General features: G+C 40.1%; 1 protein-coding gene across 1 annotated transcript in view; it reads left to right on the forward strand.

Moving 5' to 3' along the window:
- Positions 1 to 17,639, forward strand: part of DCDC1 (doublecortin domain containing 1) — a 497,394-nt gene that overhangs the window by 279,904 nt on the left and 199,851 nt on the right. The window contains exons 17-18 of the mRNA XM_045291000.1: positions 3,454 to 3,588; positions 4,087 to 4,244. Coding sequence (XP_045146935.1) covers positions 3,454 to 3,588; positions 4,087 to 4,244 — 293 coding nt within the window. The remainder of the gene's footprint in view (positions 1 to 3,453; positions 3,589 to 4,086; positions 4,245 to 17,639) is intronic.

The following is a 17,639-nucleotide window of genomic DNA, read 5'->3' on the forward strand; positions in this document are numbered from 1 at the left end:
AGGATGATCATTACAGCATTGATTGTACTTGTGGAAATTAAAAATACTTAAAGCATCAACATCAGGACTGTAAATATAGTGTAATATGTCTTTATTATAGATATTACATGTTGGTATACAAAGGAAGAATTTGTAATTACATAAACATGTTAATTTTTTCAGTTGAGGAAAACCAGGTCACATTATTTTATCACATAAAGACATATGAAGGGGCTTCAAAAATTCATGGGAAAAATTCCTTTTTCATTCCATTTTCCATGAATTTTTTTGAAATTATATGTATAATTTCAAATATATGTAGAGTATACATATATGTGTATATATATATACACACACATATACTGTACACTGAGCATTTATAATTAAGGGGGAAAGATGCTTCAAAAATATGTTTGATCATGGCACTGGCTATGAGGAGGAAGAGTAAGCAGAGTTTAGAACACTGCAGGCAAAATTCTGCTGACCTGCCTGCGTTACTCCCCCTGCTGAATAAGCCCTCCTGGGGAACCTCAATGTTAGGCCAACATGTGTGGCCTTTCGAATGTACATGAAGGGAGTATTTTGAGGGTGATGACGATGATTCCCAGCCTCATTCCTGTGAGGGTAGGAGCCTCACAAATGTGTACTCAGTGCCATGGAGTTGATTCTGATTCAAGGTTTCTGCAAATCTTTATGGGAGTAGAGCCCCTCAACTTACTCCCTGGGAGCAGCTGGTGGGTTTGAACTACCAATCTTGTGTTCAGCAGTGCAATGCTTATCCAATAGTGCCACTATAGGGTCCTTTTGAGCCCTGGTGATGTAGTGGCTTATGAGTTGGGCCAATAACAGCAAGATCAACAGTTCAAAAGCACTAGCTGCTCCTCTGGAGAAACATGAGCCTTTTTACTAAAGTAAACAGTTATAGTCTCAGAAAGGCAAGGGGCCATTCTACCCCATCCTATAAGGTCCTTATAAATTAGACTTGACTTGATGACTATGATTTTGTGTTGAGTTTTCAAGCGGTCGAAGTGTTTCCACTATATCTTAAGGACATGTATGTTGTTGTCCTGAGGCATGAAAGCAAAAGTGAAAACGCTAAAGATGTCTTGTACATTGAAAAGACAAATGAGCTCACTCCAATGCTATGGCCATGTTTATCCAGACTTGACCCATGGCAATACTGAAGTAGACTAAAAATTTTGTCTGAATTTATGAAAGATATTTTGAACATTATAAAGGACAAACTATACCTTTATGTGAGCTAGAAGTATACAACATGACACAGGTGGTGGGAGATTAAGGGGCCTACCACCATAGCAAAAATAAAGAAATTCATTTCTGTGCATATACTGATGGGACACATCTTGTCAGTACACGGACATGATTGGTCCAAGTGACCCTCACTGGATGCTACCTCTTTTGCAGAATTTATAATTACAGCAAGATTCAAGAACCAACTGAGAACATACATGGCAATGCCAATTCAAAAGCCACTCACAAAGGAGTGACTAGACTACGGCTAGCTTCATGAATTGCATCTGATTATGAATGTGCAGTGGTCGTCTACAAGACTTATATGTGCCATCGGGTGTGGCAATGGATGGGGTCACGGTGCTATTCAAGGGCCACATCAATAAAGCAAGACTGGCCCATGAAGCCTGGGTAGCGCAAATAAAAAGTTTGGTGCTTGTTTGATTCATCAACCAGCATTGGAAGTGACTTTGACAGCTATTCCCAAAGAGGTGGAGACAATAGCTCATCGCTCTCCCTCAGCGAGAGTATTGCAATCAGACTAGGTCATTCATGCACCTGATTGCCAAGACTCAATGCCTTTGACATTTTCCCCCTTTTATCACTTGATGATAAAGCATGCATTAAAGGGGTCTGCGTTCCTGAGGCTCGCTCTGATGAAGCAGCCTACTGTGGAAAATCAAAAGACCCTCCACTCCTGTGAAGAACAAGTCAAGAGTAAGCACAGTGCCACCTGACATCAGGTTCTGGCGGGTTGGACCGTGTTTACCTGTAAAGGGCTCTAGAGTCTGGAATGTGAAGCAGAGAAGTAGCACTAAAAAAGAGACTCAAGCAACCATTATGTACAGCCAGCCGCTGCAGGGTATCTTCATGTGCAAGCCCATGTTTTCAAACGTTTCACATCATCAAATAAAATTGCTACGATTAGATAATGTTTTCATGTCTCATTCCACTTGTCCTCCTCTCAAAGCTCACTTGGATGTATGTGTCCTATAAAATATTTACTCGAGTCCAGCTTGCCAAACAAACATTTAAAAGACTCAGTCATGTAGCATGTGTTCCATTATATTGACAAAATCTTACAAACAGAAAGCCAGTTTTGTCGTGAAAGGGTTTTAAGGACTGAGTAAAATTTGTGCAAAGCAGTCTAATGGAAAAAAGAGATCTGAGCTAACATACACACCCCACGAGAGACCTGGGGGCAAACTCTGGTGGTCTGATGAGCCGTCATGGATTTAATCCCACCTAGGATACGTGGTTCCCCCGTGAGGCATAGTGGTGGGTCGCCAGGTAAAGATCCAATGATTTTTGTGCCCCACGAGGGTTTCATTTACTTTTAAATGTACGTATTCTGACTCATGGTGACCCCAGATGTGTCAGAGTAGAGCTTTCTCAGTAGAATGATTTCCATGGCTGAATTTTTAGAGTTTGTCAGGCCTTGCTTCTGCAGTGCCTCTAGGGGACCCCTCCACTCTTTTCTTTAGAGGCTGAACCCGTTAACCACTCACACAACCCAGGGACACCTTCCATTTATTTTCAGTGTATCCCGTCTCTGGGCTGCCCTGTATGTTAATGCAGTTGGGCTGTTGAATGCCTTCTGCACATCTGTGCTCAGAGACATAGTCTCTACTTACTTTCTGCTTGTACTTCTCACAGGTTAGTCACTTACTTACCCAGGCTGAAGGAATCGGATAAATTTCAGCCAGGCAACTTGCTTTTGTGTCTTTCAGAGCAGAATCGAATACTCCTGAACTGTACAGTCCCTGCATATTACGTCCATGTAATGTGTTTAGACGAGTACCCACCACGCAGACAGACCTCAGCCAGTGTGGTTGTTAGGTGCCTGTAAGCCATTTCTGACTCGTGGCAACCCCATGAGTTACTGAGTAGAACTGCTCTGTAGGGCCTCAAGGTTGTGATCTTTTGGAAGCAGATCATCAGGCCTGCCTTCAAGGGCACCATATTATCATCACTTTAATTTATAGCTATCTATCTCACATTGGGGTTCTAGCTAAAATTGATTAGATTAAAGTACTGAATAAAAATTTCAATATTAGGGCCATATAGCTTGCTTTCCAGGTAAAAATGACAGCAGATTTCTTAGCCCAACCACTTGATGGTGAATCTACCTTATCTCCCCACTTTCCCAGTTCTGTAGATTTTGTGGCTCTGGCTTACAAGACTCACTCCCCTTTTTCATGATGCTTATCTTTCTTGTGAAAGGCCCATCCTCAGTTTGTTCTGACCTACCTCGAGGAGCTAGATGCACACGTGGATGTGACCCAGACAGAATACCACCTCCACCATGGCTCCTGGACCACAGCTCAACAGGAACGAGACAGCAGCCTAGCAGGAGAGGTCAGTGCACTGAGCCTGAGTCAAGGCAGAAATAGATCTTTAAAATGAATTTTGAATAGAGAAGAAAAATGTCCAATTTGCTTTCGGGAGGCAATCATGAACTCACATCTTATGGTTATTAATTGTTTACAACCGTACACGCCATAAAATGTATATATGAGAGGGCTTCTAAAGGCTGGCGGTAGATTGGAATTAAAAGATAATGACGTTGCACCATGAACTTGTGAAACCTCTCTTATGTACGTGTATTTATATAAACTTGTATCTTTGTATAAAACTATGTAGTTTTGTAAATCTTATTTTACCAAATGGATTGTGATACATTAGCTTTTCTTAGACATGTGTTTTTGTGTTCTGGTCATGTACAACTGATTTACAATCCCTATGAAGAAAGACTGAAGGAATCATAAGAATGAGAAGTTGCATTTCTAACGTGTCGTTTAGGGTATTCTGACTCACTGAAACTTAGCTGCATGATTCCTGTGTTGGACTGGATAGGTCCTGCACCACAGTGCCTGCAATCCTGATCTGCACCAACTGCCAGACCCTTCAGACACCCCTGTAATGCCAGAAGGTTCTCTTGGGGAGAAAGAGCAGCTGACGGTGGCACTGGTGAGGAAACTGGCAGAGAAACATCCTAAGGCTTCTGCTCAGAGGTAGGCCACTGACGGACATAACTGAGCTCTATTGCTCAATGACATTCGATGTGTTCCTTCAGTTTTGTGTAAGATTGATTTCCTGAAGATTATTGAAATATCTTAAATGCCCTCCGGCTTTTAATCAAAGTCACTTAGGGTCACAGTTGAGGAAACAAGGTGACATTATCTGCATTTGTTAAAGATGAATGTGTGTTATCCATTGTCAGCACATGGTGGAAGGGTCGGTGTCCTAAGATCACACTAAAATACACAGAGATAATGTGGCTCTGAGCATATATTCAATTGTGGAACTACCCACGGGTCCTTAAGAAGGCTACACCCACAGACAGCTCTTTTTATGTTCCATGAGGAGAGTTTTGCATTTACACCTGGGAGTAATTGCACAAGAGATCATCTGAAGTAGTGATAATGTAACGCACTGATGCCATTTCCTCAACAAGATTTAAAAGCAATATGGATGGTTTACTACATGACCGGAAAATCCTAAAAATCCTACTTGCCTAGAAAATGGAAACTACCTCTTCTTTGTTTTTGTGGAAACAAAAGTTTTTTATTATATTGTTGGGTTTGATCTTATAAACCACAAAATGGTTCCATAAATGGCGATCATATCCATCATTATTAGCAATGAAGTTTGACTGAAGTACTCATGAGAATAATGCAATTTTAACATACTCACTAAATTTTAAGAGAATCTTCAGGCTGAAATAGTCTGTCAATAGAAATGACATTTGCATGAGAACAGGAGTGAGGAAAAGCTTGGCAACTGTTTATTTCAAATATGAGCCAGTTCTTATTCTTATGTATTCCTGCTTGAGATTTTGGAAGGAGGGGAATGTTTTTCCCTAGTCAAATTGACTCTTGAATTTTTGTCTCTATTTTTTATTTAAACCTCAAATCCTGTTGTTGGTGTTGCTCGTTGAATAAGCTAGTACATAGATAAAGAAAAGAACGAATTCACCGTCCTCATATCATAGCTTGGGGATGTCCTCGACCAGTATGAAAACCTGGGTTCCAAATCTTTAAGGATAAGCAGGGTCTTGTACTCCCTGATGCTCTACTGTATGACCAGGAGCTACAGGGACCCACACTGTGCTGTCCCCTTATCTCAGAGGAGAAGCCCCCTGTGAGCAGTCACTGTGTGAGGTGTTCTGCCAGGACCAGATCTCAAGGAACACTGGGGTATGGGGAACTCACAATACTGCTCTGTGAAGCATTGTCTGCCATCTTCCCACTCCTGTTTGCCGGCCATTTCGCCTCTGCCCTTTCTGAGAGCACTCAGGGCTTGCCATCACCCTGAGCTCTTCTCAGAAAAGTGGCACTGGTTTCTTCTGCTCTCAGATTCCTCAGACTTTCATGGCGTTTTAAACTTACACGGGCGTTACTCTGGTGCAGGGACCCTCGTGCTAACTCCCCATACTGTGCCTGTCCTACGACTGCTCGCTTCCATGACCTTTCTCTGAAGGCTGAAGAGCTTGTGTACTTAAGGAAGCCATGGGGGCCTAATTGGTTCCTCGTTGGGGTGCTAACCGAAAGGTCAGCTGTTGAATCCACCAGCCACACTGAGGCAGAAAGATGGGGCTTTCTGCTTCCAGGAAAGCCTATGGAGCAGTTTACTGTGCCCTATAGGGTTGATATGGGTCAGCCATGAGTCTGTTCTATTGTTATATCTCCCCTGAGGTGTTTCTGACTCCTGTCATCTCTGTCGATGTAATACAATCTAGTGATGGCACTGTGGGAGAAAGCAATATGCTATTAGGATAGATGGGTAGGGAGGAGAAGTTACTATCAGTGACCATGTCAACATACTTAATAGAGTTAATAGAATTAAATGGGATGTCTTTAAAGTTCCAGTAACGAAGTACATGATAGAAGGCAAAAAATGTTCTGCAAAGAGGCAGAGATGTAAAAGATTTATTTAAATGTGCGGTTTTTAGTCAATAGTAATGAATGAATTTTATTTTATAAGAAATTGCTTAGCTATCTGTTCTCAATGCTTCAATCCTTGGGCTCTGGTGATTCTTTTCTACCCTCCACTAAGCCTCACACAGATATCTACAGCTTCCTCTTCCCTTCCACAAGCCCACAATTGACCATCCCAGGCACAATTTCACTTCTCCTCCTTCCTTTTTCCTGAACAATGTTATTTTGAGCAGAAACGGAGAGGAATTCTGTTCCTCCCATTTCAGAAAGGATTGTGGTGCCAATTTTGAACATGGGACTGAGTGTGGCAGACTGATTCCTCCGAAACCTGGGTTGTCTTGCTAAGTCTACTTGCCTTCCAACTATGAGACTCGTGGCATTGTTATCTCAGCATCAGCAGATGATTTTATGTGTTCTTGTTTTTATCAAAGAACGCACCAAAACATAGAATAAACTTAAGGCGGAACATGACATCAGCTAAATTGTGGCAGTTGGAAAATGAAGTGGAGTTTAGAACAACAAGACCTGCATTATGAGAGTATCCTCTGACCCCAGATAAATTACATGGTGTGCCCAGTCACACTGTTAATTAATAGAGAAGATGGAGGTGATCAGACGTCCCACTTTTGGCGGGACAGTCCCGATTTTTAACAATTTTTCCTGTGTCCTACGGCGTTATAAAGTCCTGATTTTTGGAAAGAATGCATGACAAGCTAAGGTATACGGTTTTCGGCTGCCATGTGGCTATTTCGCCAGGATATGAGTTTTATCAATGGTGCCCCACTTTTTTCCCCGCTTTACCAATGTTAAAATCTGGTCACCTTGGATTTGACTCAAGGCCTATTTGAATGTAAAGCCCATGCCTTCAACCACTTTCCCTCGGTCATTTCCATTCTACAGAGGATTTCATAATAGAGGGGCATCCCGTTGAGCGACCATATTTAACTACCAAAAAATGTGATTTACACTATTTTACACAAAAGAGGTATAAACACTAATGTAGTTTAGATTGGTGTATTATTGGGAATTCTAGCCTTTAAAAAATGTAAACCAACACTTGCAAATCTATTTCATTTGACTTACCCTGTTGCCCTGAAATTAAGACAGTGTCTTATATTAATTTTTGCGCCCAAAGATGCACTAGGTCTTATTTTCAGGGGACGTCTTATTTTTCCTTGAAGAAGAATACGTTACACATTTATTGTTTTATTAAGAGAGACCTCGCACTTCCTGTTTGCTCAGGCTGCGCTGCGGCCAACAGTGAGCTGCATGGCGGTGCCCGCCGCTACAGTCCAGAGTCCAGAGTTATGGTAGCTTCGGCGGGCCTTTTTTTCAGGAGGTCTTGTTTTCGGGGGAATGGCTTATATTTCAGCGAGAGGCAAAACTGTAAGTAGGTCTTATTTGGGGGGGTGTCTTACTTTCGGGGAAATGGTACATGTTTACAGGCCTGTGGAAAACAATTACATTGTTATTCGTTTTGAGGGAGGACTAAAGTGGAAACATTATTTCTCTCTTCAGAGAAAAAGACAATTTTCATAATGAATGAGGTCTCCATTCTAAGGCTCTTTATTCACAACAGGTTATATATTTCCTTGTTTGCTTTTTCCACACCTTAAAAAAATGTTTCTACCCCTCTATCAGGGAGTTATAGAAATTGGCTTTTCTCTTTGCTTGGATAAATTAGGTTGAATGTATATTTCATTCTAAGTTTGGTCCCAAGTAAAATAAACGCCATATTCTGGCCTCCTTAAGTGCCAAGAATGTGTTTGGTTTTGTTAGTTTATCCAATAGAGGCCCCCACCCTTATTTGAATTGAATAGTGGGTGGGGGAAGGCCTGGGACAGCCAACAAAGCAGCTGACCCAGCTTGTCACCCAGTGACCTGTGAGAAGGAAATAATGAACTGTGAGTAGTTGTCATCCTAACTGCTTCTGACAGTTTGCCTTTGGGCACATCTGCGTTAGCTGCATTGGCAAGGCCTTTGTTCTTTTCCCACTAGTGATTTTGCGGGCACCGAGGGCTTGCTACAGCTACTGTACTCCCACCCCGCCCTCCCGTCCTCCCAGCCGACTCTCCCAGCAGCTGCCTCATCCTGCTGACATTTTTTCTAATGACTCAACGTGGCACCTACCTCACTCTTTCTGAAGAGAACATGCAGTTAAGGTTGTTGATTTTTTTTCCCATGAGAATGTCCTTCAAAGTAGAGAGAAAATGCATTTAGTTGTTATTCTAACTTTATACAAGGGGACTTCAGAAACTTTGTGGAAAAATCATTATTTTTAAATCCCATTTTCCACGACTTTTTGAAGTGCTCTCTCTCTCTCTCTCTCTCTCTCTCTCTCTCTCTCTCTCTCTTTCTCTCTCTGTGTGTATACACTTCAAAGTTCATGGAAAACATGAGGGGCAGGTGACTTACAAGAAATGGCCAGTGAAACCCGGGGGAACAGAGACTATATGTGTTTCTAGGTCTCACGAGCTTTCTGTCTTGACAGGATGAGCATTCTTCTATGGCTCATTTTCGTGGAAAATATTGGAGCTTTCCTTCTCTGACAGGTTTCCACAGGTTCCTACTTTCACAGGTTTTACTGTATTTGCAACAGAACACAATTCGATATGTATTACAAAAAACGGATTTTAAATGTAGACTATCTAGGCACGCTTTAGTAGTGAGAATATTCGGATTAAAATGAGTAGATTTACACAATCTCTATCACAAAGCGATGGCTGACACTGTGGCTGCAGCACGGCTGTGAGGAAGGCGCAGGCCCGGGCAGTGGAGGGGCAGTGTTTCGTCCTGTTGGGCACAGGGCCACTGTGGTTCAGAGCCAACTCCATGACCCCTAAACACAACATTCTAGTACACATTTTTTTCATTGACAATATTTTATAAACTTCTGTCAAATAGTTTAAACCTTAAAATCCTCAACATTTATATTTTAAACGTAATCTCCTCCACAGAATTATTATGGTCATTAAAGACCCATCGCTATTGAGTTGTTTCTGAGTTACATTGACTCTGTTGGCAGAAAGAATGGCCCGATCGAGTTTCCATGGATGTGAATCTGTACTAAAATAGACTGCTGCAGCTGGCTCTAATGAAGCCGTTGCTGGGCTTGAACCACCAACCATTGAGTTGGCAGTTAAGCACTTCACCAGGGCTTCTCTGATAACCACAAGTAGTTGTAATTTGGTAAGAAACAGGGGCTTCTGATCCTTGATTTACTGAAGTATCACTACTATTTCAATAATAGGGGAAGCAGAAGATTTTGAATAATGCATCTGATACCCTAAGAGAATGATTTAAAGTAAAACCAACGCCTCATTTGTAAAATATAGTTCCTGAATCCCTTTTAAAGCCTTATTTACATTTTTACAATTGCTGTAAAGTCAGTTCTTCTACTATAATTAAGTCCACGTCCAATTGGCATTGAATAAACACTGAGCATTTGGTACTCACTTTATTATACTTACTATTCCAAGAGAGTATAAATTCAAATTATCCTGCCTTGGTCAATTTTTATAAGGCATTTTTCCCTCTGACAGAATGGAAGAAATGAAGCTTGAATGAAGTGACATGCCTTTTTTGTGTGTTCAAGGGTTTTCTCTCTTAGTAATAGGTTTGAGATGCACCAGCTACAGGCACGATTATAGTCTCCTACTTTTCAAAGAAAGAGAAATTAATAATAATGAGAAGTTCTTTAAGCAGGTGAATGATGAACATGCCTATATAATTATAAATTGTCAAAAACTACACATTAAAATTGAAAGCGCCATATTCTGGTTTTTCAGGAGTATTCTATGCCGTCTGATTTATGACTACATTAGATCATTTACATACTTTCATGTACACCTGATCTGTACTATCTTGGTTGATTTGAAATGTTTCTCCATTTTTTTTAGCAAATATCAACATGATTTTTGTATTGCCATTGAATGCACAGGTCAGTTTTGCGGACACAAATCCCGTCCCTGTTTTCTAGGGGAAACGGACTATTATCTAAATTGCCACTACTCAAACTCACATTTCTAGAAATCTTACCATCAAAAGTGAATGTTAAAATGATCATTGCTTTCATTAAATGCTCTGGAGAAGAACATCACACTTGGTGAAAATAGGTGATCAGTAAAAATTAGGAGGACCCTACTTAGATGGACTGCCCTGCGGTTGTAACGATGGGCGCAGACACTGCAGTCCTTGTGAGAATGGGACAGGCCAGGGAGCGTTTCCTTCTGTGTGTGCAGCAGCACGATAGTCCGAGCTCACTGGACAGCACCTAGCCACAGCCATTCCACCTGTATGTTCCATGAGTTACAGTCTGTCTCGCTTAGGCCCAGCGGTGTATTTTCCATTCTTTTGTCTCATTCTTTTTCCTGGACATTTTCTTTCCACCTGTATCCTACCCCATTAATTCTCTCTTCCACTGTTTCCAATCTATTGTTAAAAGAACACAGGACATTTTATGGATGTAATGTATTTTTCCTCTATAGATTTCCTATTGGTTCGTATTGCTAATGATATTACCAAAATTCCCTGTATCATGTATCGCTTATTGAACCAAGTAAGTAGTTTCCTGTAATAGTTTAAACTAATTTGTAGCATAGCGTACACCTTTGATTCTTGCCTATAAGGCATTTATTCAATTTATGAACATTTATTAAGCATCTCCTTTCTGCTTGAGTTGTTCTTGGGAGCTAAGAATATAAAAAAATTATACAAAAACCCCCTGCTGTTCATAAATGCACAGTCATAGAGCTGTATCATGCCAAGTTCCTAGAGGATATATAACTAAAGTCGTGGTAATTTTGTTGATTATGAGGCTTGCTGACTTCATGTTCTGTTTTTACTCTCTAATGTTTTATAACATTTTTATCAATGTTATGTCAACTGATAAAATAAGGAGTCCAAATTGTATCGACTGATAGAATTCCATTTTTCCCTGAAAATATGTCATCCACCTATATTTTTCATATATTTAAAACTGGTGTTAGGTAAACAATATACAACATGTCTTATGATTACTTCTATTGCTTTTTAAAATTGGAAGTGACATGACGGCAGTGGGTTTGGGTTTAGACTTTGGGAAACCACTGTCATTCTTTGGGCAGGAATGAACTTAATGAATATTTCTTTTTTGCTTACAATAATTTATTTAAGAATAATTATTTGTAGTCTATATAATGTATTTTCATTGCCCATATAGTTTGTCTATTACAACGGTTCTCAACCTGCGGGTCATGACCCCTTCAAAGGGGTTGCCTAAGACCATCGGAAAACACATACATATTTCACAATTTATAATTACATATTGTTTTGTGATTAATCACTATGCTTTAATTATGTTCAGTTTGTAACAATGAAAATACATCCTGCATATTAGATATTTATGTGACAGTTCATAACAGTAGCAAAATTAGTTATGAAGTAGCAACGGAAATAATTCTATGGCTAGGGGTCACCACAACATGAGGAACTGTATTAAAGGGTCATGGCATTAGGAAGGTGGAGAACCACTGGTCTATTAGAATACAATCCAACAATCTTTTTGATTGACTTGTTACCCTCTTGGTTATTTGTTATGAATCCATTCTTTCTTGGCTAAACATTTTCCATTGCCCTATTCTGTGAGCTAAAGTAAAGAGGATCAATTGAGCAGATAAAGCATATTCAAATGCCCAACAATTCAGGCATGAGTAGCTACTAAGTTTCAGGTATATCCTGGAGATGATCAAGTCTCTTCAGTAGAAATTCATGTAAAAAAATAGAAAACTTTTTATGAAAATGGTTAATTATGGAATAATACTATCTAGCATTGAAAAGGAACAAACTATTGATATATGAAATTTAGATGACCTTCAAGCAAACTATGATTTGTGAAAGAAGCCAAACTGAAAAGAATATATAATGTTATTATTTCATTTTTGAAGCTTTCTTGAAATATTGTAATTTTAGAAACAAACAAAAACCAATGGTTGTCAGCTTAAGGAGGGGTGTGAGAAAAGAGTGTGCATGGATATAAAGGATATTACAGGGAACCTTTTGGCCATTTTACAGTGAAATATCTTGGTTGTAGTGTTTTTTGTCACAAACCATATTTGTAAGATGTAAATTGTACAGAGCTGCATACATTGACATACACATACAGAGGAGTGCCTAGAAAAATGCTGAAATTTGAATAAGCTCTATGGATGGTCCGAGTTCCTTAGTTTTTATATTGTGCCATCGTTGTGTAAGACGTTCCCAATAGGGGAAAGCCTGTGTGACATTTTTCTGTCCATTTCTTTATAGCAAAACAAAACAAAAAATACCTTTCATATTAAAATATATATCACTGAGAAGACAGGGGCTATGCAAATGGAGAACTCTTAATAAGGAAAGTAATTTGGCTGTTTCTCTTAGTTAATCTAGGCAGGTTCACTAATCCTGAGAAGAAAGGGTTAAAAAAAAGATTAGTTATCTGGAGCTGCAAGGTCAGTGATTCGGACCCACCAGTTGTTCTGCAGGGAAGACAGGATGCCGCCTGCTCCTGCCCTGTCCTACAATGGCGTGATGAAGCAGACTCCACTCCGTGGCAGTGGGCATTCCAGCAGCAACACAATGGGCTCCTGGCTATACCAGCAAATGGAGGCATTTAACACATTCCTAGTAGGGCATTTTAAGTTAAGGCATTCAGAAAACTTCACTGGAATCCATCATCCCATTAGAGTAATAAAAACAAAAATATCATTGCCATCAAGTTGATTCTGACTCATAGTGACCCTACAGTAACTCTTTATGGGAGTAGAAAGCCTCATCTTTCCTTAAGGAGCAGCTGGTGGTTTGAAGTACTGAAATTGAAGTTAGCAGCCCAATGCACAACCACTGTGCCACCACTTAGTGCCAGGCTGCTACTAATATCCACCTGTCCTGCATCTTTCTGATAAGGCTGGAGGGAGGAAGATGCATTCATGTGGTTCTGGCTGGACTGTACTCCTTCTGGGCTACTTCTCTGGGGGTGTGGAGGTGGAGGGTTGGAAGGTATCCTCCAGGTGGTTCTGAGGACCCACGGACAAAGTTTGCTTAGGGCAGCCATTTTGGAGTATTAACTAATATGCCTACATTCACATATGAGGGCGCTTAAAAATATGTAAAAATCATATTACGGTATCTTTTAATTCCATTTTCCACAAAGTTTTTGAGTTCCCCTCATAGATCTTGTAAAATACTCTAGATAGTTTACTGGCTTGCCAAAGATTTAATTACTACAAGGTTAAAACAAGTATGTCTAACATCTCCCTCACTAGATTATGGAAACCAAGTCACTGCTATCAGTGCACCAAAACATCAGCGCCGAGTGCTTCTGCTGGAAAAACTGCACAGATTAGTTTCCTCGAGCTCGATGATTACAAATGTAACCAATATCTAGTTATAATTAATTCTGTCCACAGTTCTGTTGACCAGAAGTCTAAGCATAACACTGTCTGGTTTTCTTGCTGAGTTCTGAGTCCTGTTCTTGTTCTTAACATCCTGATGAGCCCTCACAGAAGTCGTCTAGAGGCAACAGCATAAAGTGGATAGAATAAGACCGAAGTCAGACAACCTGAGTACAAATTCCGATCATGGCTAAGCCCCTATGATTTTTGTTCAGATACCCCATCTGAAATAATGAGGTGTAATTTTTCGGAGGATGCTTGTGAGGATTAAGTGAGATGATACATGAACACCAGCCTAATTGCTTGGCCCAAATCTCTAGTAATGGTGTGACCTAAGCCTGATAACCTGCAGGCTTCAATTTTCTCATGTGTCAATTGTGACTAGCAATAGCATCAACCTTGTAGGGTTGTTATGAGGATTGTGGTGATCAATGTTTGTAAAACATTTAGATTAGTACTGGCACAAAGTCAGCGTGAGAAGATCATGTTTATTCATTCATTCTTATTGGCTCTCTCCCCTTGAGAATAGTAATTGTACAAAGACAGGAACTGTTTCATCTTTCTTAGAGAAAAAAATTCTCTGTTAAAATACAACAAAGTGATTTTTCAAAGCACAAGAACATTCAAATAGGGGTCTGATAGACTTCTAGCAAGTAGAGACCATAGGTACAAGGGGTGAGGATACAGAAAGGAACGAACAGTAAAGGATACGAAAGGCCTCAGGAACGAACAGTAAAGAGCATTTGGATTAACTAATGAAACTTCTTCTGATTGGCTATTTTCAATAAATCATTAAGAATATATCTGGACAGATTCTTTGTTTAGCTCTTCTCTGCATACTAGTTAATCTACTTTTAACCACGTTCTTCCTCAGATCAAGTGATCCTTCCTTTTGTTTACTTACCAAAAGGCAAGAGTCCCCTTCTCAGAAACAGAAGCAGAGACTAGGACAAAATATTGTTTGAGTCAGACATTGTGTGAGCCCTTTTAGTTTTGTTAAACACCCAAATTGTGCAGTGCCCTTATACATTCTCTAAGATCCTCTTACACAATGGGCCACGATAACAACCTGCATCCCAAAGCTTGAATTGAACATACTGACAACCTGCTGGCACTTGACTCATAGGCCAAACATTCCTTCGTTCCAGGCTCAGATCTGTGCACTAGTAAACAGTCTGTTGGCATGGATCAGAAGTTTAAGGGTAAGTGACTAGATCCTGGATCAACCATTTTACTTTGGTCCAATGTCCTGCAATTTGGACTCCCCAGCATGTCTCATTTACCTCTGTACACCAGAGCCTAGGACATTGCTGGGCATAGACACCATTATAGGGTACTAAAAAGACCCCATTATCAAATATAATTTAAGGAGAACATTTATTAAGTTTTTAAAGGGATGAACACAGCACAAAAATACAGACACATCATTTGGAGTAGGGAAGTCGCTAGCAGGAGGTCATAATGGTGTCTTAGTGTTCACAGTCAGGACACTGGTTAAATAAGGCAGGAACCAGGAAAACTTGTCACAAATGTATGGTTTTTAGAAAATCAATACATCAGAGTTATGGGTGGAACTACAGAAGCGGCAATAGGACCATGATTGGGACATTATGTTAGATAGACAACTTACAAGATTAGTCTAGGGCTTTCTGAGCAAAGTGGTCAAGGCATTCCTGATAGGGCATTACTCAAGACCATGTGGCCCCCAGGTAGAGTCCCCAGTAGGAACCAGCCTCCTCCTTAACAGTTTTTACACAAATTGCTCAGTGCTATTGGTGTTACAGGTTTATACTGTGTGAGCATTGTTATTCTTTCCATTCTGTTTGCTGTTTCCATTGATTTATCTTGCCCAACCCACCGTACCTTCTCACCCCTGTTCTTGGGAAAGGGTTGGTCATTTGGTCCCATGTAGCTCAGTGTTTGAAGAAGCCCTGACTCATGAGTGACACTGGTCATTCTGTAAGCCTGTACATTATTTGGCTGAAGGGTGAGCTACAGAGCAATTTAACTTCATTGCCAAAGGTTATCTTAGAATGATGATGTTGGGGTTTCCTCTAATCTCTTTTGGTTCAGTAGGCATGACCTTTTCAAATAAATTTGAATTTTTCCTCTATATTTCTCTTCCATTCTATCTGAGATCTTCTTTTGTGCCTTTGGTCAGAACAGTCTGTATCTGGACCCTATCTAGGTTTTCTGATTTCAGGTTTAAAGAGGTTATCATTCATGTGGACTATTAGTTTTATAGATTGGTTACTCCTTTGACACTCCAATTTCCATCATTCTATTTTGCTGTATCGCAGTAGTAATTAATAGACACCTATTTTTGAGTTCTAATTTTTGATGCATTGACTTAGCTTTTCAAGCTTTTTTATGCCTGTTTTTTAGTATACTGTCTGTCCTTTGTGATAAAATGGAGTTTAGGATGCTGTCTTGCAGTGAATTACTTAATATGGGCCCTCTAATTTTTGTGTTTCTAACTCCCATTAAAGGACAAAATAGTACCATGCAAATGTGAGGTGGTCCATCAAAGGGCTGAATAGCTTCCTAGTAATGTAAATAAGGTGCATGGCACCTTTATGGGAGTGGAACCATGAAAATAGTGTATGCAATCCTAGCATGGAGATTGATTAGTTGTATCAATCTACTGAGCTTAAAATGAGTCACCCCAAAGGTGGAAAATAGAACCTCATCACCACCACCAAAAAAGAAGAGCCACATCCTTTGGACCAAGGGTCTCTGCCATGGGAACCTCCTTGCTACCGGTATTAGAGATCTGTGATGCCAGAGATGTGGAAAAGCAGCAACAGAGAGAGGGTAGCAACCAGCAGAGCCAGAGACCAGCAGGAGACAAAGCTTCCTGGACCAGAGAGTGAGAAAACTCAGAACCTTCAGGAAGATTTGCTGGCAGAGGAGAGTCCCTTTGTTTCAGGAGAGCTAGCTGACACATAGAGCTAAAGCCAAACAATTTCAGGCTCAGGCTTCTTGGAGAGGTTGTGTACCTCTGCACACTTAGTGGGCAGAGTTCAAAAGAGCTTTGTAACACTGGCTGGAGCAGAGTAGAGTCCAAGGAGTCCACAAGGTCCAAGCTGAGTTCTGTGTGGCCATTTCAGCAAATTAATAAACCCAGCAGTGAGGTAGAGGGTGCCATGAGAGGGGCAGTTGATGTCTGAATTGATTTAAAAAAAAAAAAAAGGAAAGGTGGAGGCACGTCTAACTTCTGCTTCGTAGGAATCAGCCTCAGGCTGACCATCTTGAGTCTCTGCTTCCCCTCTTAGGCAGTCTCAGGTCAGACACTGACTCTTTGCCATTTTTTTACAGATGCTTTCTAATGTGTTCATTGTTTTAATTTTTGTCTTCTGACATATGGTTAACTGCTGAGTCAACTATGAGATTTCTTTGTATTTTAGCACCAGGAACTCTCAATTTTAGATCCCAAGGATTAAATCCTAAATTATAATGTCACAAATCATAGGGACTTATTGGTAAACCCTTTTTTTGGTTTCCAGTGGGGAAATTTTTTTAATGATAAAACCATAAGCTATATAAAAATATTTTTTATTGTGTGTTAGATGAGGATTTCTACTGCAAATTTGTTTCCCAAATTGTTCCCTGACATTGGTTACAATTTTTATGATGTGTAGCATTTTCATTCTGTTTGTACTGATTTCATTTATATAGCTTCCCTGCTTATCTTTGCCTTTGGGTAAATATTGGATAATTGGTATTATATAGCTGTTTAATGGAGCACATTCCTTGTGGGAAATAGTGCTATTTTTTTAACTGGCTGAAATGTAGTCTCTCATAGGGCTTCAGTTCCTGTTAAAAGAAGATCTTAGGATGATAGTATTAGTGGTTCCTGCAGTCTCTTTCAATCTAGTGAGTCTGGCAGGCGTTAAGAATTTGAGTTTCTCCATATTTTTCTTTCATTCTGTCTAGGAACTTATATTGTGTCACTGGTCAGGATGGATAATAGTGGTAGATGGGCACCACCTAGTTCTTCTGAGCTCAGGCTTGAAGAAGCCAAAGTTCACATAGGCTATTAGTCCTGTGAAGCAGTTTC

This window comes from Echinops telfairi, unplaced genomic scaffold, assembly GCF_000313985.2.
Source record: "Echinops telfairi isolate 266 unplaced genomic scaffold, ASM31398v2 ScPeMD7_60;HRSCAF=208, whole genome shotgun sequence".
Taxonomy (NCBI): domain Eukaryota; kingdom Metazoa; phylum Chordata; class Mammalia; order Afrosoricida; family Tenrecidae; genus Echinops; species Echinops telfairi.